This window comes from Erythrolamprus reginae, chromosome 2, assembly GCF_031021105.1.
Source record: "Erythrolamprus reginae isolate rEryReg1 chromosome 2, rEryReg1.hap1, whole genome shotgun sequence".
Classification (NCBI taxonomy): domain Eukaryota; kingdom Metazoa; phylum Chordata; class Lepidosauria; order Squamata; family Dipsadidae; genus Erythrolamprus; species Erythrolamprus reginae.
In genome coordinates this window covers 26212903-26236210 of record NC_091951.1, presented here as the reverse complement: position 1 = coordinate 26236210, position 23308 = coordinate 26212903, and the positions used below count along the sequence as shown (strand labels likewise).

Here is a 23308-nt window from a genome sequence, read left to right as displayed (position 1 = left end):
GGACAGCAGCACTTCCTCTTCTGGATTGCCCACGCGAGGACAGATACGTAGAGCGGCTTTTCTGCTCTTCCGAGGACCACCAAAATCAGTGGGAGTCAAAAACAACTTGATAGCATTTAATCAGCGGAAACGTGTTGCAAACGCTTTAGGCAGAAACTGCAGAAGCATGGTTTTCGGCCTCCTATCTGAGCTGGTGATCAAACAAGCAACGCTCCCACCTAGAAAGCGGATAGTACCTGTGGTTGATCTTAAAGGAGTTAAAACCATCGAGTACTGTATTGCTAGAAAGGAAGACCAGGAAAGAGTAGAACTCCAATTGCCTTTTCCCAAAGCACCGTTGGAACAGTCAAACTGCCTTTTCCGGATCGCTCACGGGAGGAAAGTGGCGTGCAGAGCGGCTTTTGTGCTCTTCCTATGATAGAAGCAGCAACTGGAAGGTGAGTTGAGGGCAGGTGGGTGGGGAGTCCGGGAGCAAGTCGGGCTGTTTGATTTCCTCCACGGCCTAGAAGCAGAGAAGCAACCGGGCTGAAACATTGCTGCTGCTGCTGCAGGTTCCCCTCCTGCTCAAATTTAAGCCCATTGGGGCTGCACGCTGTGAATCTGGTGGCTGCGATATTCTGCTGGTGGAAAGATTGAAAAAGTCTCTTTCAAGTTATGGCTGATTCTTTGGGAATGGCTTCCCTGCAGAGGTTGTGGGTGCTCCATCACTGGGGGTTGGTGACAGAGTTGGAAGGGACCTTGCGGGTCTTCTATTCCGACGCCCTGCACAAGCAGGAGACCCAATACCATTTCAGACAAATGGGATGTAATCAAATCTGGTCCTGGTAGTTAGAACTCATCTAGAATGGACAGTTGTTCTCTTACCATTTTCTTGCCTTTTTCAATTTGTATTGTCTGCCTTTTACAGTTCTGTTTTTGGTAGGTTTCGCTTGTAGATTTTTTGGTAGGGTATTTCTTTTTGTCTGAAGATAGATGCAAATAATAAATTAACTAGCTCTGCTGTGTCTCTAATGCCTGTCACTTCTGAAAAATAACTATGGAAGACCTTTTGGCATCTTTAGTTGCACAGGTAATCCTCACCACCAAAATCAGTGGGTATCTGGCAGGAAATTGCAAGTCACAGTCTTATGAAATGGACTTTAACAACCCGCAGTAATTTTCTTAACAACTCCAGGGGAACAGATGGCACTGTCATGTGACATCATATTTAATGATTGAACTACTTAGTGACACAGATATCAGTTCCCATTGTGGTAGGTGAAATGGAGACTATTTGAGTGGGGATGTCACCAGAGCAATGTAGACGGTATTTTCTGTTCTTATTTGCAGCTGAGGACTTCCAGGAGGAAAAATGGTGCTTCAAATCTTGCACAAGCTTTCGGCATCATTTCATCAGTTAAAGCTCCCACATCTCTAAATTTAACTCAGAAGGTTCGACTGTAACCATTTTGTATATTTTTTTCAGGCATGAAAGACATAGATTTTCTCCCTATATACATGGGTAGGTGGGTGTATCTATTTGTTTCTCAATGCATATATCTGCAATTCTATAATCTATCCCTAGATATATTTTATGATAACTCTGCATTGCTAAGAATTTGTGATTGACCCAACTAAATAACTGAATTTGATTCAATTGATATTTGAACATGGATCTCAGTAGTACTCCATTTGTCATCTGAATTATCAATAATGTAAGTGATTATTCTAGTATTGGGACACGTGTTTTTTCATTGTAATATATACTTTTTCCCCTCTTTTTTCACATCCTCTAACCATTTCATATATAATTAAAGTTACTCTTTTCTTTGAATCTTATAGACAAAGAGGATGGCAATAAGAGCACTCTGGACAACTGTAAATAACATGCAACATTGAAAAGGGAAGAAAATGAGTGACATCTGAATCATTTCCTTCAGAAAACCATAGAATGCTGTTCCTTCTCCAGCAGCTGTTACAAAAAATAGAGAAAATCAAGAAAGAATAAGCAGATTATGCAGAACCCAAGGATACATTACATGAAAAGTGAAAGGAGATTATTTTTCATTCGGCAAAAGAGAGAAATATCTGGAACTCCATGGAAAAGAAAAGGTCAATACTAAAGTTACATAGAGCAGACAGTAATGCAGGCTCCTCCCTATGAGGAAGAAAACAGCTTGAATGAAAGGGTTGGAGTCAATCCACTGGTGAGTGTCCAGCTTGTGGCAACAGCTTCAATAACATTTACATGTTCTGAGACACCAGGGAACTCACACAGAAGAGAAACATTTTGAATGTCCTAACTATGGAAAAGTCACGATTCCAGCGCGGTGATAGACCAGAAGGCTCACATAGGAGATAAATGCTTTGAATGTCTTGATCATTGGGAAACTTTCAATTATAATTCCCAGTTGGTGATAGATCAGAGGAATCATCAAGGAGAAAAACCCGTTCAATATCTGGACTCTGGGAGAAGTTTCAGTCATAATTCTCGCCTGGTAATACGTCAAAGGATTCACTCCATGGAAGAACCTTATCAGTATCAAGATTGTGGGAAAGATTTCATTAGAAATTCCCACCTCCTGAGACACAAAACCACACACACAGGAGAGAAACCCTTTGAATGTCCTGACTGTTGGAAGCGTTACAGTCAGAATTCCCACCTGATGATACACCAGAGGACTCACACAGGAGAGAAACCGTTTGAATGTCCTATCTGTGGGAAATGTTACACGCGTAATTCCCATCTGATAATACATCAGAGGATTCACACAGGAGAGAAACCCTTTGAATGTCCTGTCTGTAGTAAAGGTTTTCGTGATAATTCCAGTCTGGTGATACATCAGAGGACTCACACAGGAGAGAAACCCTTTGAATGTCTTATCTGTAGGAAAGGTTTTCGTGATAACTCCAGCTTGGTGAGACACCAGAAGTCTCACACAGGAGAGAAACCCTTTGAATGTTTTATCTGTAGGAAAGGTTTTCGTGATAATTCTGGCCTGGTGATACACCAAAGGAGACACACAGGAGAGAAACCATTTGAATGTGCTATCTGTGGGAAAAGCTTTAGTGATAATTCCAGCCTGGTGAAACACCAGAGGACTCACACAGGGGAGAAACCCTTTGAATGTCCTGATTGTGGGAAATGTTACAGTCAAAATTCCCACTTAGTGATACACCAGAGGACACACACAGGAGAGAAACCCTTCGAATGTCCTATTTGTGGGAAAAGCTTTAGAGATAATTCCAGCCTGGTGACACATCAGAGGACTCACACAGGAGAGAAACCCTTTGAATGTGCTATATGCAGGAAAGGTTTTTGCGATAATTCCAGTCTGGTGAAACACCATAGAACTCACACAGGAGAAAAACCCTTTCCATGTCCTATCTGCGGGAAAAGTTTTAGTTTGAGTTCCAACCTGGTGATACACCAGAGGACTCACACAGGAGAGAAACCTTTTGAATGTCCTACCTGTAGAAAATGTTTTCGTGATAATTCTGGCCTGGTGATACACCAGAGGACTCACACAGGAGAGAAACCCTTTGAATGTCCTAATTGTGGGAAAAGTTTCAGTCAGAATTCCTACCTAGTGATACACCAGAGGACTCACACAGGAGAGAAACCTTTTGAATGTCCTGATTGTGGGAAAAGTTTCAGTCAGAATTCAAACCTGGTGATACACCAGAGGACTCACACAAGAGAAAAACCCTTTGAATGTCATGATTGTGGGAAAAAATTTAGTCTCAGTTCTACTCTGGTGAGACACCGGAGGACTCACACAGGAGAAAAACCCTTTGAATGTCCTATCTGTGAGAAAAGGTTTAGTGATAATTCCAGTGTGGTGACACACCAGAGAATTCACACAGGAGAGAAACCCTTTGAATGTCATGATTGTGGGAAAAGCTTTAGTCTGAGTTCCAGCCTGGTGAGACACCAGAGGACTCACACAGGAGAGAAACCGTTTGAATGTCCTGACTGTGTGAAAAACTTTAGTGATAATTCCAGCTTAGTGAGACATCAGAGGACTCACACAGGAGAGAAACCCTTTGAATGTCCTATCTGTGGGAAAAGCTTTAGTGATAATTCCCACTTGGTGGTACACCAGAGGATTCACACAGGAGAGAAACCCTTTGAATGTCCTGACTGTGGGAAATGTTACAGTCAGAATTCCCACCTGGTTATACACCAGAGGACTCACACAGGAGAAAAAGCCTTTGTTCAATCTGTAGGAAAACTTTCAGTCATAATTCCTACCTAGTTATACACCAGAGGACTCATACCATTGAAAAATCTTTGAATTGAGTTTAGAAAATGATGAATTTGGTGAATGCTTGAATTTCTTTTGTTAGTGCATTTAGATGTGTTTAGCGAAAAAGGAAACGTATAGCTAATGGTAGCTTTTCAAAAAATTATTATCTTAAATAAAAGTAAAAAAGAGAAAATCCTCCAGAAGTTAAAAGTATTTTAATCAGTTGTGAAACAGTTGGGACACAGCTTTCATGGGCTTCACGAGACCTACACAGTGTCTAGCAATGAGCAGCTGCAGGAGAAATCAGACAGTGGTGGAACAGGTGTCAGGGGCAGCCTGGCTACAATCGTCCTAAGGTAAGTGAGTAAGGCATGCCCCAAAACAAAGATCTGGTGCTTATTTTGGGACCCAAAAGAAAATAAAATTGGGTCTTATTTGGGGGGAAACACAAGTACAGTGATTCCTTGTCTTACAAACGCCTCGTCATACAAACGTTTCAAGATACAAACCCAGGGTTTAAGATTTTTTTGCCTCTTCTTACAAACTATTTTCACCTTACAAACCCGCCGCTGCCGCTGGGATGCCCCGCCTCCGGACTTCTGTTGCCAGTGAAGCACCCGTTTGTGCACTGCTGGGATTCCTCTGAGGCTCCCCTCCATGGGAAACCCCACCTCCAGACTTCCATGTTTTTGTGATGCAGCAGGGGAATCCAGCAGTGCAAAAATGGGTGCTTCACTGGCAATGGAAGTCCAGAGGTGGGGTTTCCCAGTGAGGGGAGCCTCAGTGAAATCGCAGCATCACAAAAACACAGAGGTCCAGAGGTGGGCATTCGAGGACTTCGGTGTTTTTGCAATGCTGCAATTTCACTGATGCTCCCTTCGCTGGGAAGCCCCACTTCCAGACTTCCGTTGCCAGCGAAGCGCTCGTTTTTGCGATGCTGGGATTCCGCTGCTGGTATTCCCCTGCAGCATCGCAAAAACACAGAAGTCCAGAGGTGGGGTTTCCCGTGGAGGGGAGCCGCAGGGGAATCCCAGCAGTGCAAAAACGGTCACTTCGGCTGGGAAAAGGGGTGAATTTTGGGCTTGCATGCATTAATCACTTTTCCATTAATTCCTATGGGAAACATTGTTTCATCTTACAAACTTTTCACCTTAAGAACTTCGTCCCGGAACCAATTAAGTTTGTAAGACAAGGTATCACTGTATATAGCACTTCCAAATATATTTGATGATAAGTCTTTGTTATTCTATGAACTCATGACTGACCCAAGTCAACAATTAAATTTTATAACTGAATGGGTATTTGACATTGAAAACTCTGAAAAGGGCAATAATAAAACACAAAGATTTAAAAGAAAAAAACAAAAGATCAAATGGATTTCTTCTTCCAAGAAAATAAGAAAAAACATGCCAGTTGACCAAATCTCTGGCACACAACAAAAGCTGTTATGAATGGCATGGCAATAGCCTATATGGCGACAGAACATAACGGGCGCTTCGCTGGCAACAGAAGTCCGGAGGCGGGGCATCCCAGTGGCGGCGGCTTGGGTTTGTAAGGTGAAAATAGTTTGGAAGAAGAGGCAAAAAAATCTTAAACCCCGGGTTTGTATCTCAAAAGGTAGTTTATTGCCTTATTAACTAATTAATCCCCTATTACTTGATTGATTTACCACTAGAGGCTGGCGGCAGCTTCTGTGGCTGTGGCTATTCCTCTGGTTCTGGTTGTGTGTGTGTATGTCTGAGAGTGCTGCTACACTTCTCAGCCCCAGAACAACAGCAGCTGCTTCTCTACCCACTGGCTCCCAACCTCGCAGGGGACTGGAAAGGCTGGAGACTGGCTGGCACTTCGCTTGGCCTACGCCATGGGCGTTCATGGTTGCTCAAGGAGGCATTGTGAAGTCCACAGCCAGGTCAGGCAGGGACACTGGCTTGCAGCAAAGCTCACCACGACAAGGCCCATTCGTGCAATAAGATGCGCTGCCTCCGCTCAACCGTGCTTCTTTGCTGGGCTTCCAGCTCATCCATCCCTCAAGCAAAGCGGGCAGCGTGAAGAGACAATCGGCTGTGCCACTCCACCCAGCCTACCTCATCGGGTGCTTAAAACCCACCTCTGCCGTCAGGCATGGGGGAACTAAAACATCTCCCCCTTGCCCATGTTGTTTTGCTGTTTGATTGATCGTGTGCTTGTTTTTTATATATATTGGGATTGTTTTATGAATTTCTTAACTTAAAATTGTAATTGGATTGGTGGGCATTGGATTTGTCACTATGTACTGTTTTTTGCTATTGTGAGACGGAGAGGGGCGGCATATGAATCCAATAAATCTAATCTAATCTACCACTGCACAGCTTCGCCCGCTGCCACTTCCTGAGAAGTTCCTGGGAGACAGCCAGAATGACGGACGGGTGGGAGCGCCAGGCACACTCATCTGATAACTCTCCAGGCCCTGTCGATGTCTCCATTCCCTGCCAAGGCCCCACCAGCCTCAGAGCCTGAGGTCAACAAAGCTCCATAGGTGTGCGCCCCAATGCTGTTCGGCCCCGGAAGGTCCCAGAACAAAGGCGAGAGAGAAAAAAAGAATGAATGAATGAAAGAAAGAAAGACACAAGGAAGGAAAAGAGGAAAGCAGGGGAAAGAAGAGGAAAGGAAAGGGGGAAGGAAGGGACTACTGCTACAGTTCTGGAATACGGGAGTGGCTTTCACATCATCAGCAAGCTACCACCAAATAAGCTTCAATTTTTAAAAATAATTACACTAACTTTAATAATTTTGTTACAATTAAAACAAACTTTAAATATTTATTTTGATTAAATAAGCATTTACAATTTTGTTCTATTAAATAGTTGCATTTCATATCAATAAAATGGAAGTTCTCCAATGATTAATTTACAAATGTATTTATTTTTTAAAAAATCATATTCATATTAAATTATGAATTAGGACCTGTGGGATTTAAAATTGTGAATTACACTTGGCATTTAGCAGATTAAAAAAAATTCTACGGAGTCTGCGGAGCGGGGCGGCATACAAATCCAATAAATAATAATAATAATAATTATTATTATTATTATTCCTTCCTGAAGTTTTTGGATGCAGCCCTGGCCAGCTGGAGTGAGGCTAGTTCTCTTGGAGTGTGTGGCCTGAGGGTGTTGCCATATCCTAAAATCCTGGGAGTCAGAGGAAATCAGTCATAAAGTTTTGGGATGTAGAGAGGCTTTGAGAGTCACACCTAAGAAAGCTCATTGTGTAATTCTATAAAACATCCATGAACTTTTAGGGCTGGGCACATAGCTATCCTTGGTAAGCTAAGCAGCATCACATTTCACTAGGCTAACTTGCAAAGCTCGACTGCTAGAAGTCCAAAACGACGTGATACCATTTAATCAGTGGAAACGTTGCAAACGCCTTTGGTAGAAACTGGAGAAGCATATTTTTCTGCTCCCTATCTGGATATGGTGGTTCAAGCAGGAGATACCGGTGCCTAGAAACCGGGTACCTGTGGATCTGTGGAGCTTAAAGGAGTTAAAACCATCGAGTACTGTATTGCTAGAAAGGTTGGAGGTCAAGGGAGCAAGAAATTTCAGTTGCTTTTTGACAAAGCACCTTCCGGACAGCAGCACTTCCTCTTCCGGATTGCTCACGGGAGGACAGTGGTATGTAGAGCGGCTTTTCTGTTGTTCCGAGGGTCGAAGCTACGGTTGGAAAATGAGTTGAGGGCAGGTGGGAGGAGAGTCCGGGAGCAAGTCGGGCTGGTGGGTTTCTTCCACGGCCTGGAAGCAGAGAAGCATATCAGCTTCTGCTGATGCTGCAGGTTCCCCTCCTGGCTAAATTTAAGCCCATTGGTGCTGCACGCTTTGAAAGTGGTGGCTGCAACTTTCTGCTGGTGTGAAGATTGAAAAAGTCTCTTTCAAGTTAAGGCTGATTCTTTGGGAATGGCTTCCCTGCAGAGGTTGTGGGTGCTCCGTCACTGGGGGTTTGTAACAGAGCTGGAAGGGACCTTGCAAGTCTTTTATTCAGACCCCTATTCAAGCAGTAGACCCAATATCATTTCAGACGAATGGCTGTCCTGTCTCTGTTTAAAAGTGACAACTTCTGAAGGAATCCTGTTCTCAGTTTCAGGAAATTTCTCCTTACTTCTAAGTTGCTTCTTGCCTTGATTAGTTTCCACCCAGTTTCTTGTCCTGCCTTCAGGTGCTTTGGACAATAGGTTGACACCCCCTCCCACACCTCACATATTGGGACGCTGTTATCATGTCACCCCTAGCCCTTACTTTCCCTAGACATACCCAGCACTGGGCTAGGAGCTGGAACGCTAAATTGCACTTGCTGCTGTAGCTCGTATGTTCTGATGTGGCTAGCGCAATTTTGCTTCCGCACCTGTGGAGGTAGCAAAATTGCGCATGGAGCCGCAGGTGCACCCATGTTTCGGTTAGGATTTTTTGCTTCTGCACATGCTGAAACATGGGTGCACCTGCGGCTCCATGTGCGATTTTGCTACCTCCACAGGTGTGGAAGCAAAATCGTGCTGGCCCCGCCAAAATTTACAAGCATAAGAACATAAGAAGAGCCATGCTGAATCAGGCAAAAGCCTATCGAGTCCAGCATTCTGTGTCACTCAGTGGCCCACCAATTGTACCTGAGGATCTTGAGTAGAAAGAGAAGGCAAAACCCTCCCTTTCCCTTGACCCCCAACAAATGGTACTCAAGGAAATCCTGCCTGCCTCAACCAACATTTGGTCTACGGAGAGGGGGCGGCATACAAATCGAATGAATGAATGAATGAATGAATGAATGAATGAATGAATGAATGAATGAATGAAGATGGATGGATGGATATAGATAGATAGATAGATAGATAGATAGATAGATAGATAGATAGATAGATAGATAGATAGATAGATAGATACAGTACTGGCGGCATATGGACATCCGTTTCAATAACCACCAATACACTTGGCATCCATGAATCTGTCTAGTCCTGCCTTGAAGCTATCAAGGCTGACACTGTCATGACCTTTTCCGGAAGTGAATTCCATAAACCAATGACCCTTTGGGTGAAGAAATATTTCCCTTTATTTGTCCTCACTTTCTTACCTGTGAGCTTTAGGGAGTGCCTCCTCGTCCTAGTATTGTGTGATAGAGAAAATAATTTTTCTATTCACCTTTTCTATCCCATGCATGATTTTATACACTTCGATCAAGTCACCCCTTAAACGCCGTCTTTCAAGGCTGAGGAGACCAAGGCGTTGCAACCTGGTTTCATAAGGGAGGTGCTCCATTTCCTTGATCATACTTGTTGCCCTTTTTTGCACCTTTTGCAATTTAGCCTTCCAGCTCGTAGCCCACCGCTGGACATGCCCAATTCCTGCAACCTTCTTTATATTTTAACCTCCAGCCCCCTAATCCTCTTTGCTGCTCTTTTCTGCATTCTTTCCAAAGTCTCAACTTTTTTATACATGGTGACCATACTATCTGCAATTTTCTAAGTGTGGTCTTATTCTTTATAAAGTGGTACTACCGTGTTTCCCCGATAGTAAGACCCCCCCAATTGTAAGACATATGGGGGGTTTCAGGGGGGTCGGCTTATATAAGCCATACCCCGAAAGTAAGACATATGTCTTACTTTCGGGGAAACACGGTACTAAAAGCGAGGGAGCAGTTCGCAGCGCCCTGGCGGCGGTTCCCTCCGCTTTGACGGCGCTGGTCCGCTCGCTCGTCCCCGCAACCGACCCACATTTCCGGGTTGGCGAGCCTGGATTGTTTTTCCTGCGAGCGCTGGTCCCCGCTAAGCCTTCGCTTAGCGGGGACCAGCGCTCGCAGGAAAAACAATCCAGGCTGAGTGAGGCTTCGGACCAGCGCCGTCCTTCGCCTCACATTTCCGGGTTGGCGAGCCTGGATTGTTTTTCCTGCGAGCGCTGGTCCCCGCTAAGCCTTCGCTTAGCGGGGACCAGCGCTCGCAGGAAAAACAATCCAGGCTGAGTGAGGCTTCGGACCAGCACCGTCCTTCGCCTCACATTTCCGGGTTGGTGAGCCTGGATTGTTTTTCCTGCGAGCGCTGGTCCCCGCTAAGCCTTCGCTTAGCGGGGACCAGCGCTCGCAGGAAAAACAATCCAGGCTCGCCAACCCGGAAATGCGAGGCGAAGGACGGCGCTGGTCCGAAGTTGTAGAAGCGAGCCGAGCGGGCAGCCGGAGCTGCGCCCTCCTTCGCCCACCTCCTTTCCGGCAGGCAGGTGGGGCTGCCCAACTGCGCAGAGCGGCTCCTCCCCTCCAGACGCGTGTCGGGGAAGCGGGTCGGTTGCGGGAACGAGCGAGCGGACCAGCGCCGTCAAAGCGGAGAGAACCGAGCAGATCAGCTGCTGGGCGGCCTCCCTGGGTCTTCCCGACTTCACCCTGTCAATTTGGTTAGTGGAGGCGGGAAACGGCAGGGGGGGGGGTATGTAAGACATACCCCGAAAGTAAGACCTAGTGGGGCTTTTGCGGGTAAAAAGATAGTAAGACACTGTCTTACTATCGGGGAAACACGGTAGTACTTCACATGATCTTGATTCTGTCTTTTTCTTAATGCAGCCTAGTATTGTATTGTGGGTTTTTGCCACTGCAATATACTGCTGGCTCATATTTAAATGATTGTCCACTAGGACTTCAAGGTCCCTCTCATAGTTACTGCTTGAGCCAGAGTCTACCTATTATGTACCAGTACATTTGGTTTTTCTTGCATAAGTGTAAAACCTTATTATTTTTCCTCCATCAAATTTCATTTTGTTAGGTGGGGCCCAGTGTTTAAATCTGTAGATTCTCTATCTTGAGCCTATCTTCTGAGGTGTTGCCTATTCCTGCCCACTTGGTACCATTTCCAAATTTGATGTGTTCCCATTCAATTCCCTCATCTAAGGCATTTATAATGTTAAAGAGTACTAAACAGAACCTTGGGATATCCACTGCTTACTCCCCTCTATGTAATTATAGTCTCATTGAGGAATAGCCCTTGAGAGTGGTTTGTCAGCCAGTTATGAATCCATCCATTCATTCATTTATCCCTATTTCTATTGCAGTCATTAAATTTAATAATTTTTTGTTTGCCCACATCATGTCGATTCTCAACCAAGATCTATGTGGACAAGAAAAGAAGGTAAATTTTCGTGCCTCCGGGTTATGCCCCCTCCAACAATCGCCTAAATTTAGCTTGTAGCACATTTCATGGAAATTTTTTGCTAGAATTTTCCTCTTTTTTTGTAATTTTATATTGTCTGTTTTGTAATCTTTTTTTGAAGACACGATACCATTAAAGTCTCAAATGAAGCACATGTCTTGGTAATTTGTTTCTATTATTTTTTGATGAAGGTTTAAAAAAAATCCTGTTCTTTATTTACTTTATTATTTATTTTATTATTATTTATTACTTTGTTTATTATTTATTTGTTTGTTATTTATTTATTATTCTTTATTAGCAATATTATCTGTGTAAAATAAATCTGTATTGAAATCATCAAAATCCTACCTTTATCATCCACATAATTTTTTTCTTCTATTTATCTTAATGTAGGTAGCTATACCTCCCTTCTTTTCATAGCCAGAGCAGTAAAGAGTTGGCCAAGTTTTTCTCGTTTCAAGATTGTCTCAATTATATTATATATGTGTGTGGGGGGTGTGTGTGTGTATGTATAGGTATTTGTATTTCTCTCAATGCATATATCTACAATTACATAGCCTATCCCCAGCCCTTCAAGATATATTTGATGACAACACTTTACATTGCTAAGAATTTGTGATTGATCCAGCTAAGTAACTGAATTTGATTGAATGGATATTTCAGCATGGATCTTAGTTCTCTTCCATGTGTCATATGAAATCAGTAATGTGAGTGATTATTCTAGTATTGGGGCAGGTTTGTTTTTCTATTGCAATGTATACTTTTTTTTCACATCATCTCTAACCATTTTATAAACAATTAAAGTTACACTTTTCTTTGAAATTACAGGCAAACAGGATGGCAATAAGAGCGCTCTGAATAAGAAGCAACATTAAAAATGGAATAAAATCAAGGCAGAAATCAAAATATTTTCTATTTTTGGACATCAGTGGGGAAGAAACTCTAAAGTCAAGTCATGTAGAACAGACAGGGAGTGCAGGGCTCTCCTTACGAGGAAGAAAACGGCTTGAATGAAAGCACCATTAAACAAGGTATCGTCCATATTTTGGGCCCCTTCAGGAATATCAGCTGTGGAGAAGCTCCATGGATTTACCTATTGTGGAAAAAGCACAGATTGTAAATCACAGCTGATTATGCACAAGAGGAGCCAGAAATGATCAAACCTATATGAATTAACTGAATGTGGCAAAAGCTTTGGCCAGAACAAATTCCTTGTGGTTTGTGGAAGTATCTCTACACAAGAGGGAAGCCACAAAAGTGCTCCCATTGCGGTATATGCTTTATGAGCATAGCGACATGGTGGTACACCAGATAACTCAAAGGAGGGAGAAAACATATGACTGTGAAGATTGTGTAAAAGTTTCATTAGAAATCACCAGGTCATGAGACACTTAAGGACAGATACGGAAGAATAAAACTATTTGAACATCTTTTCTGTGATAAACATTTCAGTAAGAATTCCATCCTGGTGAAGCACCTGAGGACTAAAACAAAAGTGAAACCCCTTGAATGTCTTGATGGTTGAAAACATTTTAGTCACAATTTCAGTCTGCTGGTGCATCAGTAGATTGACTCTAGGAAGAAACTGTATGAGTGTCTAGATTTTGGGAAAAACTTTTATAAGAAATTTCCATCTCATTAGACACCAGAGAATTCACACAGAAGAGAAACCCTTTGAATGTCCTGATTATGGAACAGTTGCAATTCTAACCTGGAGATACACCGGAAAACTCACATAGGAGAGAAATGCTTTGAATGTCCTGTGTTGGAAAACTTTCGGTTATAATTCCACCTCGGTGACAGACCAGAGGAATAATAAAAGAGAAAAACCCGTTCATTGTCCTGACTGTGGTAGAGGTTTCAGTCATAATTTCCACCTGGTAATACATCAAAGGATACACTCCATGGAGAAACCTTATGAGTGTCGAGATTGTGGGAAAGGTTTCATTAAAAATTCCAACCTACTGAGGCACAAGACAACTCACACAGGAAATAAATCCTTTGAATGTCTTGACTGTGGGAAACATTACAGTCAGAATTCCCACCTGGTAATACACCAGAGGACTCACACAGGAGAGAAACCTTTTGAATGTCCTATCTGTGGGAAAAGCTTTAGTGATAATTCCAATCTGCTGACACATCGTAGGACTCACACAGGAGAGAAACCCTTTGAATGTCCTAACTGTGGGAAATGTTACAGTCAGAATTCCCACCTGGTAATACACCAGAGGACTCACACAGGAGAGAGACCCTTTGAATGTCCTGTCTGTGGGAAAAGCTTTAGTGATAACTCCAATCTCCTGACACACCAGAGGACTCACACAGGAGAGAAACCCTTTGAATGTCCTGACTGTGGGAAATGTTACAGTCAGAATTCCCACCTGATGATACACCAGTGGACTCACACAGGAGAGAAACCTTTTGAATGTCCTATCTGTGGGAAAAGCTGTAGTGACAATTCCAATCTGCTGACACACCAGAGGGCTCACACAGGAGAGAAACCCTTTGAATGTCCTGAATGTGGGAAACGTTACAGTCAAAATTCTCATCTAGTGATACACCAGAGGACTCACACAGGAGAGAAACCCTTTGAATGCCCTATCTGTGGGAAAAGTTTTAATAATAATTCTAGCCTGGTGAAACACCAGAGCACTCACACAGGAGAGAAACCTTTTGAATGCGCTGACTGTGGGAGGTGTTTCAGTCGTAATTCCCACCTCGTGGTACACCAGAGGACTCACACAGGAGAGAAACCATTTGAATGTCCTGATTGTGGGAAAAGTTTTAGTCACAGTTCCAGCCTGGTGACACACCAGAGGACTCACACAGGAGAGAAACCCTTTGAATGTACTATCTGTAGGAGAGGTTTTTGTGATACTTCCAGCCTGGTGAGACACCAGAGGACTCACACAGGGAAGAAACTCTGAATGTCCTATCTGTAGGAAAAGTTTTTATGATAATTCCAGCCTGGTGACTTACACTGTGGAGAAATCTTTGAAATGTTCAGCCTGTGAACATTGGCATAAATCATCCCTTATTGCAAACAAAGTAAACCATGTGAGCAATAGTAGACGATTTTAGAGAACTCTTGGATTTCATTTGTGATCTCATTGAAAGTGTAGATGAGAAACGAGTCTGCGGAGAGGGGCGGCATACAAATCTAATAAATTATTATTATTGTTGTTATTATTATTATTATTAATAATAATAATAATAATAATAATAATAATAATAATAATAAATTGTTTAAATTGTGGCCTGATTAATTTTTCTCAAATATTTCTCAGCATTAAATTTGTAGTTGGAGAGAAATGGAAAATGGCTAACTACTAATTTGTGGTTATCAGCAGGAGGTTCTAGTAGTTGAATTCTTCAAAAAATAATTCTGGGTGGAGCTTTTGTATGTTGATTATGGAATTCCCACATGTGGAGTTTGTCTTCTACCTTGGTTTCACCCAGATTTTGAGTCCCAGAATTCCACAGCCAGCATAAAAGTAGTTCTCAAGATACAGTGGTACCTCGTGATACGAACTCCTCATCATACGAACTTTTCGAGATATGAACCCAGGGTTCAGATTTTTTTTGCCTCTTCTTACGAACTTTTTTCACCTTACGAACCTGCCGCCCCCACTGAGATGCCCTGCCTCCGGACTTTCGTTGCAAGCCAAGCGCAGGTTTTTGCGATCCTGGGATCCCCTGAGGCTCCCCTCCACGGGAAACCCCACCTCCAGACTTCCACGTTTTTGCAATGCTGTAGGGAAATCCCAGGATTGCAAAAACGGGTGCTCTGCTGGGCAGAGTAGGAGGGACAAAAACAGGAAGAAAAGACTCATGGAGCTCAAGGGAGGAGAAAGGTGTGGGGGAGATGAGGAGAGTGGGGTGGACAAAAACGGGAGGGAAAGGCTCATGGAGCGCAAGGGATGAGAAAGGTGTGAGGGAGATGAGCAGAGGGGAGGACAAAAACGGGAAGAAAAGACTCATGGAGCTCAAGGGAGGAGAAAAGTGGGGAGATGAGGAGAGTGGGGTGGACAAAAACAGGAAGAAAAGACTCATGGAGCTCAAGGGAGGAGAAAGGTGTGGGGGAGATGAGGAGAGTGGGGTGGACAAAAACGGGAGGGAAAGGCTCATGGAGCGCAAGGGATGAGAAAGGTGTGGGGGAGATGAGCAGAGTGGGGAGGACAAAAACGGGAAGAAAAGACTCATGGAGCTCAAGGGAGGAGAAAAGTGGGGAGATGAGAGGGGTGGACAAAAACGGGAAGAAAAGACTCATGGAGCTCAAGGGAGGAGAAAGGTGTGGGGGAGATGAGGAGAGTGGGGTGGACAAAAACGGGAGGGAAAGGCTCATGGAGCGCAAGGGATGAGAAAGGTGTGGGGGAGATGAGCAGAGTGGGGAGGACAAAAACGGGAAGAAAAGACTCATGGAGCTCAAGGGAGGAGAAAAGTGGGGAGATGAGAGTGGGGTGGACAAAAACAGGAAGAAAAGACTCATGGAGCTCAAGGGAGGAGAAAGGTGTGGGGGAGATGAGGAGAGTGGGGTGGACAAAAACGGGAGGGAAAGGCTCATGGAGCGCAAGGGATGAGAAAGGTGTGGGGGAGATGAGCAGAGTGGGGAGGACAAAAATGGGAAGAAAAGACTCCTGGAGCTCAAGGGAGGAGAAAAGTGGGGAGATGAGCAGAGTGGGGAGGACAAAAACGGGAAGAAAAGACTCATGGAGCTCAAGGGAGGAGAAAGGTGTGAGGGAGATGAGGAGAGTGGGGTGGACAAAAATGGGAGGGAAAGGCTCATGGAGCTCAAGGGAGGAGAAAGGTGTGGGGGAGATGAGGAGAGTGGGGTGGACAAAAATGGGAGGGAAAGACTCATGGAGCTCAAGGGAGGAGAAAGGTGTGGGGGAGATGAGGAGAGTGGGGTGGACAAAAATGGGAAGAAAAGACTCATGGAGCTCAAGGGAGGAGAAAGGTGTGAGGGAGATGAGGAGAGTGGGGTGGACAAAAATGGGAGGGAAAGACTCATGGAGCTCAAGGGAGGAGAAAGGTGTGGGGGAGATGAGGAGAGTGGGGTGGACAAAAACGGGAAGAAAAGACTCATGGAGCTCAAGGGAGGAGAAAGGTGTGGGGGAGATGAGGAGAGTGGGTTGGACAAAAATGGAAAGAAAAGACTCATGGAGCTCAAGGGAGGAGTAAGGTGTGAGGGAGATGAGGAGAGGGGTGGACAAAAACAGGAAGAAAAGACTCATGGAGCTCAAGGGAGGAGAAAGGTGTGGGGGAGATGAGGAGAGTGGGGTGGACAAAAACGGGAAGAAAAGACTCATGGAGCTCAAGGGAGGAGAAAGGTGTGGGGGAGATGAGGAGAGTGGGGTGGACAAAAATGGGAAGAAAAGACTCATGGAGCTCAGGGGAGGAGAAAGGTGTGAGGGAGATGAGGAGAGTGGGGTGGACAAAAATGGGAGGGAAAGACTCATGGAGCTCAAGGGAGGAGAAAGGTGTGGGGGAGATGAGGAGAGTGGGGTGGACAAAAACGGGAAGAAAAGACTCATGGAGCTCAAGGGAGGAGAAAGGTGTGGGGGAGATGAGGAGAGTGGGTTGGACAAAAATGGAAAGAAAAGACTCATGGAGCTCAAGGGAGGAGTAAGGTGTGAGGGAGATGAGGAGAGGGGTGGACAAAAACAGGAAGAAAAGACTCATGGAGCTCAAGGGAGGAGAAAGGTGTGGGGGAGATGAGGAGAGTGGGGTGGACAAAAACGGGAAGAAAAGACTCATGGAGCTCAAGGGAGGAGAAAGGTGTGGGGGAGATGAGGAGAGTGGGGTGGACAAAAATGGGAGGGAAAGACTCATGGAGCTCAAGGGAGGAGAAAGGTGTGGGGGAGATGAGGAGAGTGGGGTGGACAAAAATGGGAAGAAAAGACTCATGGAGCTCAAGGGAGGAGAAAGGTGTGGGGGAGATGAGGAGAGTGGGGTGGACAAAAACGGGAGGGAAAGGCTCATGGAGCGCAAGGGATGAGAAAGGTGTGGGGGAGATGAGCAGAGTGGGGAGGATAAAAACGGGAAGAAAAGACTCATGGAGCTCAAGGGAGGAGAAAAGTGGGGAGATGAGAGTGGGGTGGACAAAAACGGGAAGAAAAGACTCATGGAGCTCAAGGGAGGAGAAAGGTGTGGGGGAGATGAGGAGAGTGGGGTGGACAAAAATGGGAGGGAAAGACTCATGGAGCTCAAGGGAGGAGAAAGGTGTGGGGGAGATGAGGAGAGTGGGGTGGACAAAAACGGGAAGAAAAGACTCATGGAGCTCAAGGGAGGAGAAAGGTGTGGGGGAGATGAGGAGAGTGGGTTGGACAAAAATGGAAAGAAAAGACTCATGGAGCTCAAGGGAGGAGTAAGGTGTGAGGGAGATGAGGAGAGGGGTGGACAAAAACAGGAAGAAAAGACTCATGGAGCACAAGGGAGGAGAAAGGTGTGGGGGAGATGAGGAGAGTGGGGTGGACAAAAACGGGAAGAAAAGACTCATGGAGCTCAAGGGAGGAGAAAGGTGTGGGGGAGATGAGGAGAGTGGGGTGGACAAAAATGGGAGGGAAAGACTCATGGAGCTCAAGGGAGGAGAAAGGTGTGGGGGAGATGAGGAGAGTGGGGTGGACAAAAATGGGAAGAAAAGACTCATGGAGCTCAAGGGAGGAGAAAGGTGTGGGGGAGATGAGGAGAGTGGGGTGGACAAAAACGGGAGGGAAAGGCTCATGGAGCGCAAGGGATGAGAAAGGTGTGGGGGAGATGAGGAGAGTGGGGTGGACAAAAATGGGAAGAAAAGACTCATGGAGCTCAAGGGAGGAGAAAGGTGTGGGGGAGATGAGGAGAGTGGGGTGGACAAAAACGGGAAGAAAAGACTCATGGAGCTCAAGGGAGAAGAAAGGTGTGGGGGAGATGAGAGTGGGGTGGACAAAAACGGGAGGGAAAGGCTCATGGAGCGCAAGGGATGAGAAAGGTGTGAGGGAGATGAGCAGAGGGGAGGACAAAAACGGGGAGGAAAAGACTCATGGAGCTCAAGGGAGGAGAAAAGTGGGGAGATGAGGAGAGTGGGGTGGACAAAAACAGGAAGAATAGACTCATGGAGCTCAAGGGAGGAGAAAGGTGTGGGGGAGATGAGGAGAGTGGGGTGGACAAAAACGGGAGGGAAAGGCTCATGGAGCGCAAGGGATGAGAAAGGTGTGGGGGAGATGAGCAGAGTGGGGAGGACAAAAACGGGAAGAAAAGACTCATGGAGCTCAAGGGAGGAGAAAAGTGGGGAGATGAGAGTGGGGTGGACAAAAACGGGAAGAAAAGACTCATGGAGCTCAAGGGAGGAGAAAGGTGTGGGGGAGATGAGGAGAGTGGGGTGGACAAAAACGGGAGGGAAAGGCTCATGGAGCGCAAGGGATGAGAAAGGTGTGGGGGAGATGAGCAGAGTGGGGAGGACAAAAACGGGAAGAAAAGACTCATGGAGCTCAAGGGAGGAGAAAAGTGGGGAGATGAGGAGAGTGGGGTGGACAAAAACAGGAAGAAAAGACTCATGGAGCTCAAGGGAGGAGAAAGGTGTGGGGGAGATGAGGAGAGTGGGGTGGACAAAAACGGGAGGGAAAGGCTCATGGAGCGCAAGGGATGAGAAAGGTGTGGGGGAGATGAGCAGAGTGGGGAGGACAAAAACGGGAAGAAAAGACTCCTGGAGCTCAAGGGAGGAGAAAAGTGGGGAGATGAGCAGAGTGGGGAGGACAAAAACGGGAAGAAAAGACTCATGGAGCTCAAGGGAGGAGAAAGGTGTGAGGGAGATGAGGATAGTGGGGTGGACAAAAATGGGAGGGAAAGGCTCATGGAGCTCAAGGGAGGAGAAAGGTGTGGGGGAGATGAGGAGAGTGGGGTGGACAAAATGGGAAGAAAAGACTCATGGAGCTCAAGGGAGGAGAAAGGTGTGAGGGAGATGAGGAGAGTGGGGTGGACAAAAATGGGAGGGAAAGACTCATGGAGCTCAAGGGAGGAGAAAGGTGTGGGGGAGATGAGAGTGGGGTGGACAAAAACGGGAAGAAAAGACTCATGGAGCTCAAGGGAGGAGAAAGGTGTGGGGGAGATGAGGAGAGTGGGTTGGACAAAAATGGAAAGAAAAGACTCATGGAGCTCAAGGGAGGAGTAAGGTGTGAGGGAGATGAGGAGAGGGGTGGACAAAAACAGGAAGAAAAGACTCATGGAGCTCAAGGGAGGAGAAAGGTGTGGGGGAGATGAGGAGAGTGGGGTGGACAAAAACGGGAAGAAAAGACTCATGGAGCTCAAGGGAGGAGAAAGGTGTGGGGGAGATGAGGAGAGTGGGGTGGACAAAAATGGGAGGGAAAGACTCATGGAGCTCAAGGGAGGAGAAAGGTGTGGGGGAGATGAGGAGAGTGGGGTGGACAAAAATGGGAAGAAAAGACTCATGGAGCTCAAGGGAGGAGAAAGGTGTGAGGGAGATGAGGAGAGTGGGGTGGACAAAAATGGGAGGGAAAGACTCATGGAGCTCAAGGGAGGAGAAAGGTGTGGGGGAGATGAGGAGAGTGGGGTGGACAAAAACGGGAAGAAAAGACTCATGGAGCTCAAGGGAGGAGAAAGGTGTGGGGGAGATGAGGAGAGTGGGTTGGACAAAAATGGAAAGAAAAGACTCATGGAGCTCAAGGGAGGAGTAAGGTGTGAGGGAGATGAGGAGAGGGGTGGACAAAAACAGGAAGAAAAGACTCATGGAGCTCAAGGGAGGAGAAAGGTGTGGGGGAGATGAGGAGAGTGGGGTGGACAAAAACGGGAAGAAAAGACTCATGGAGCTCAAGGGAGGAGAAAGGTGTGGGGGAGATGAGGAGAGTGGGGTGGACAAAAATGGGAGGGAAAGACTCATGGAGCTCAAGGGAGGAGAAAGGTGTGGGGGAGATGAGGAGAGTGGGGTGGACAAAAACGGGAGGGAAAGGCTCATGGAGCGCAAGGGATGAGAAAGGTGTGGGGGAGATGAGCAGAGTGGGGAGGATAAAAACGGGAAGAAAAGACTCATGGAGCTCAAGGGAGGAGAAAAGTGGGGAGATGAGAGTGGGGTGGACAAAAACGGGAAGAAAAGACTCATGGAGCTCAAGGGAGGAGAAAGGTGTGGGGGAGATGAGGAGAGTGGGGTGGACAAAAATGGGAGGGAAAGACTCATGGAGCTCAAGGGAGGAGAAAGGTGTGGGGGAGATGAGGAGAGTGGGGTGGACAAAAACGGGAAGAAAAGACTCATGGAGCTCAAGGGAGGAGAAAGGTGTGGGGGAGATGAGGAGAGTGGGTTGGACAAAAATGGAAAGAAAAGACTCATGGAGCTCAAGGGAGGAGTAAGGTGTGAGGGAGATGAGGAGAGGGGTGGACAAAAACAGGAAGAAAAGACTCATGGAGCTCAAGGGAGGAGAAAGGTGTGGGGGAGATGAGGAGAGTGGGGTGGACAAAAACGGGAAGAAAAGACTCATGGAGCTCAAGGGAGGAGAAAGGTGTGGGGGAGATGAGGAGAGTGGGGTGGACAAAAATGGGAGGGAAAGACTCATGGAGCTCAAGGGAGGAGAAAGGTGTGGGGGAGATGAGAGTGGGGTGGACAAAAATGGGAAGAAAAGACTCATGGAGCTCAAGGGAGGAGAAAGGTGTGGGGGAGATGAGGAGAGTGGGGTGGACAAAAACGGGAGGGAAAGGCTCATGGAGCGCAAGGGATGAGAAAGGTGTGGGGGAGATGAGGAGAGTGGGGTGGACAAAAATGGGAAGAAAAGACTCATGGAGCTCAAGGGAGGAGAAAGGTGTGGGGGAGATGAGGAGAGTGGGGTGGACAAAAACGGGAGGGAAAGGCTCATGGAGCGCAAGGGATGAGAAAGGTGTGAGGGAGATGAGCAGAGGGGAGGACAAAAACGGGGAGGAAAAGACTCATGGAGCTCAAGGGAGGAGAAAAGTGGGGAGATGAGGAGAGTGGGGTGGACAAAAACAGGAAGAATAGACTCATGGAGCTCAAGGGAGGAGAAAGGGGTGGGGGAGATGAGGAGAGTGGGGTGGACAAAAACGGGAGGGAAAGGCTCATGGAGCGCAAGGGATTAGAAAGGTGTGGGGGAGATGAGCAGAGTGGGGAGGACAAAAACGGGAAGAAAAGACTCATGGAGCTCAAGGGAGGAGAAAAGTGGGGAGATGAGAGTGGGGTGGACAAAAACGGGAAGAAAAGACTCATGGAGCTCAAGGGAGGAGAAAGGTGTGGGGGAGATGAGGAGAGTGGGGTGGACAAAAACGGGAGGGAAAGGCTCATGGAGCGCAAGGGATGAGAAAGGTGTGGGGGAGATGAGCAGAGTGGGGAGGACAAAAACGGGAAGAAAAGACTCATGGAGCTCAAGGGAGGAGAAAAGTGGGGAGATGAGGAGAGTGGGGTGGACAAAAACAGGAAGAAAAGACTCATGGAGCTCAAGGGAGGAGAAAGGTGTGGGGGAGATGAGGAGAGTGGGGTGGACAAAAACGGGAGGGAAAGGCTCATGGAGCGCAAGGGATGAGAAAGGTGTGGGGGAGATGAGCAGAGTGGGGAGGACAAAAACGGGAAGAAAAGACTCCTGGAGCTCAAGGGAGGAGAAAAGTGGGGAGATGAGCAGAGTGGGGAGGACAAAAACGGGAAGAAAAGACTCATGGAGCTCAAGGGAGGAGAAAGGTGTGAGGGAGATGAGGATAGTGGGGTGGACAAAAATGGGAGGGAAAGGCTCATGGAGCTCAAGGGAGGAGAAAGGTGTGGGGGAGATGAGGAGAGTGGGGTGGACAAAAACGGGAAGAAAAGACTCATGGAGCTCAAGGGAGGAGAAAGGTGTGGGGGAGATGAGGAGAGTGGGGTGGACAAAAATGGGAAGAAAAGACTCATGGAGCTCAAGGGAGGAGAAAGGTGTGAGGGAGATGAGGAGAGTGGGGTGGACAAAAATGGGAAGAAAAGACTCATGGAGCTCAAGGGAGGAGAAAGGTGTGGGGGAGATGAGGAGAGTGGGGTGGACAAAAATGGAAAGAAAAGACTCATGGAGCTCAAGGGAGGAGACAGGTGTGAGGGAGATGAGGAGAGTGGGGTGGACAAAAATGGAAAGAAAAGACTCATGGAGCTCAAAGGAGGAGAAAAGTGTGAGGGAGATGAGGAGAGTGGGGTGGACAAAAACGGGAAGAAAAGACTCATGGAGCTCAAGGGAGGAGAAAGGTGTGGGGGAGATGAGGAGAGTGGGGTGGACAAAAATGGGAGGGAAAGACTCATGGAGCTCAAGGGAGGAGAAAGGTGTGGGGGAGATGAGGAGAGTGGGGTGGACAAAAATGGGAAGAAAAGACTCATGGAGCTCAAGGGAGGAGAAAGGTGTGAGGGAGATGAGGAGAGTGGGGTGGACAAAATGGGAAGAAAAGACTCATGGAGCTCAAGGGAGGAGAAAGGTGTGGGGGAGATGAGGAGAGTGGGGTGGACAAAAATGGAAAGAAAAGACTCATGGAGCTCAAGGGAGGAGAAAGGTGTGAGGGAGATGAGGAGAGTGGGGTGGACAAAATGGGAAGAAAAGACTCATGGAGCTCAAGGGAGGAGACAGGTGTGAGGGAGATGAGGAGAGTGGGGTGGACAAAAATGGAAAGAAAAGACTCATGGAGCTCAAGGGAGGAGAAAAGTGGGGAGATGAGCAGAGTGGGGTGGACAAAAATGGAAAGAAAAGACTCATGGAGCTCAAGGGAGGAGAAAGGTGTGGGGGAGATGAGGAGAGTGGGGTGGACAAAAATGGGAGGGAAAGACTCATGGAGCTCAAGGGAGGAGAAAGGTGTGAGGGAGATGAGGAGAGTGGGGTGGACAAAAATGGGAGGGAAAGACTCATGGAGCTCAAGGGAGGAGAAAGGTGTGGGGGAGATGAGGAGAGTGGGGTGGACAAAAATGGGAGGGAAAGACTCATGGAGCTCAAGGGAG

The 23308-nt window shown here is 46.6% G+C and overlaps 2 protein-coding genes across 2 annotated transcripts; both read left to right on the top strand.

Annotated features, from left to right (window-relative positions):
- Positions 1–7093, top strand: LOC139160071 (zinc finger protein 271-like). Its single transcript, XM_070737600.1, has 3 exons — positions 1–437; positions 1822–4585; positions 6578–7093. The coding sequence occupies exon 2, from the start codon at positions 2502–2504 to the stop codon at positions 4236–4238; it is 1737 nt and encodes a 578-aa protein (XP_070593701.1). The 5' UTR covers positions 1–437; positions 1822–2501; the 3' UTR covers positions 4239–4585; positions 6578–7093.
- A 763-nt stretch (positions 7094–7856) lies between these two features.
- On the top strand, positions 7857–14543 carry LOC139160078 (zinc finger protein 180-like). The gene is made up of 2 exons (XM_070737611.1): positions 7857–7882; positions 12208–14543. Exon 2 carries the CDS (start codon positions 13284–13286, stop codon positions 14304–14306), a length of 1023 nt encoding a protein of 340 aa, XP_070593712.1. The 5' UTR covers positions 7857–7882; positions 12208–13283; the 3' UTR covers positions 14307–14543.
- The last annotated feature ends 8765 nt before the right edge of the window (positions 14544–23308 follow it).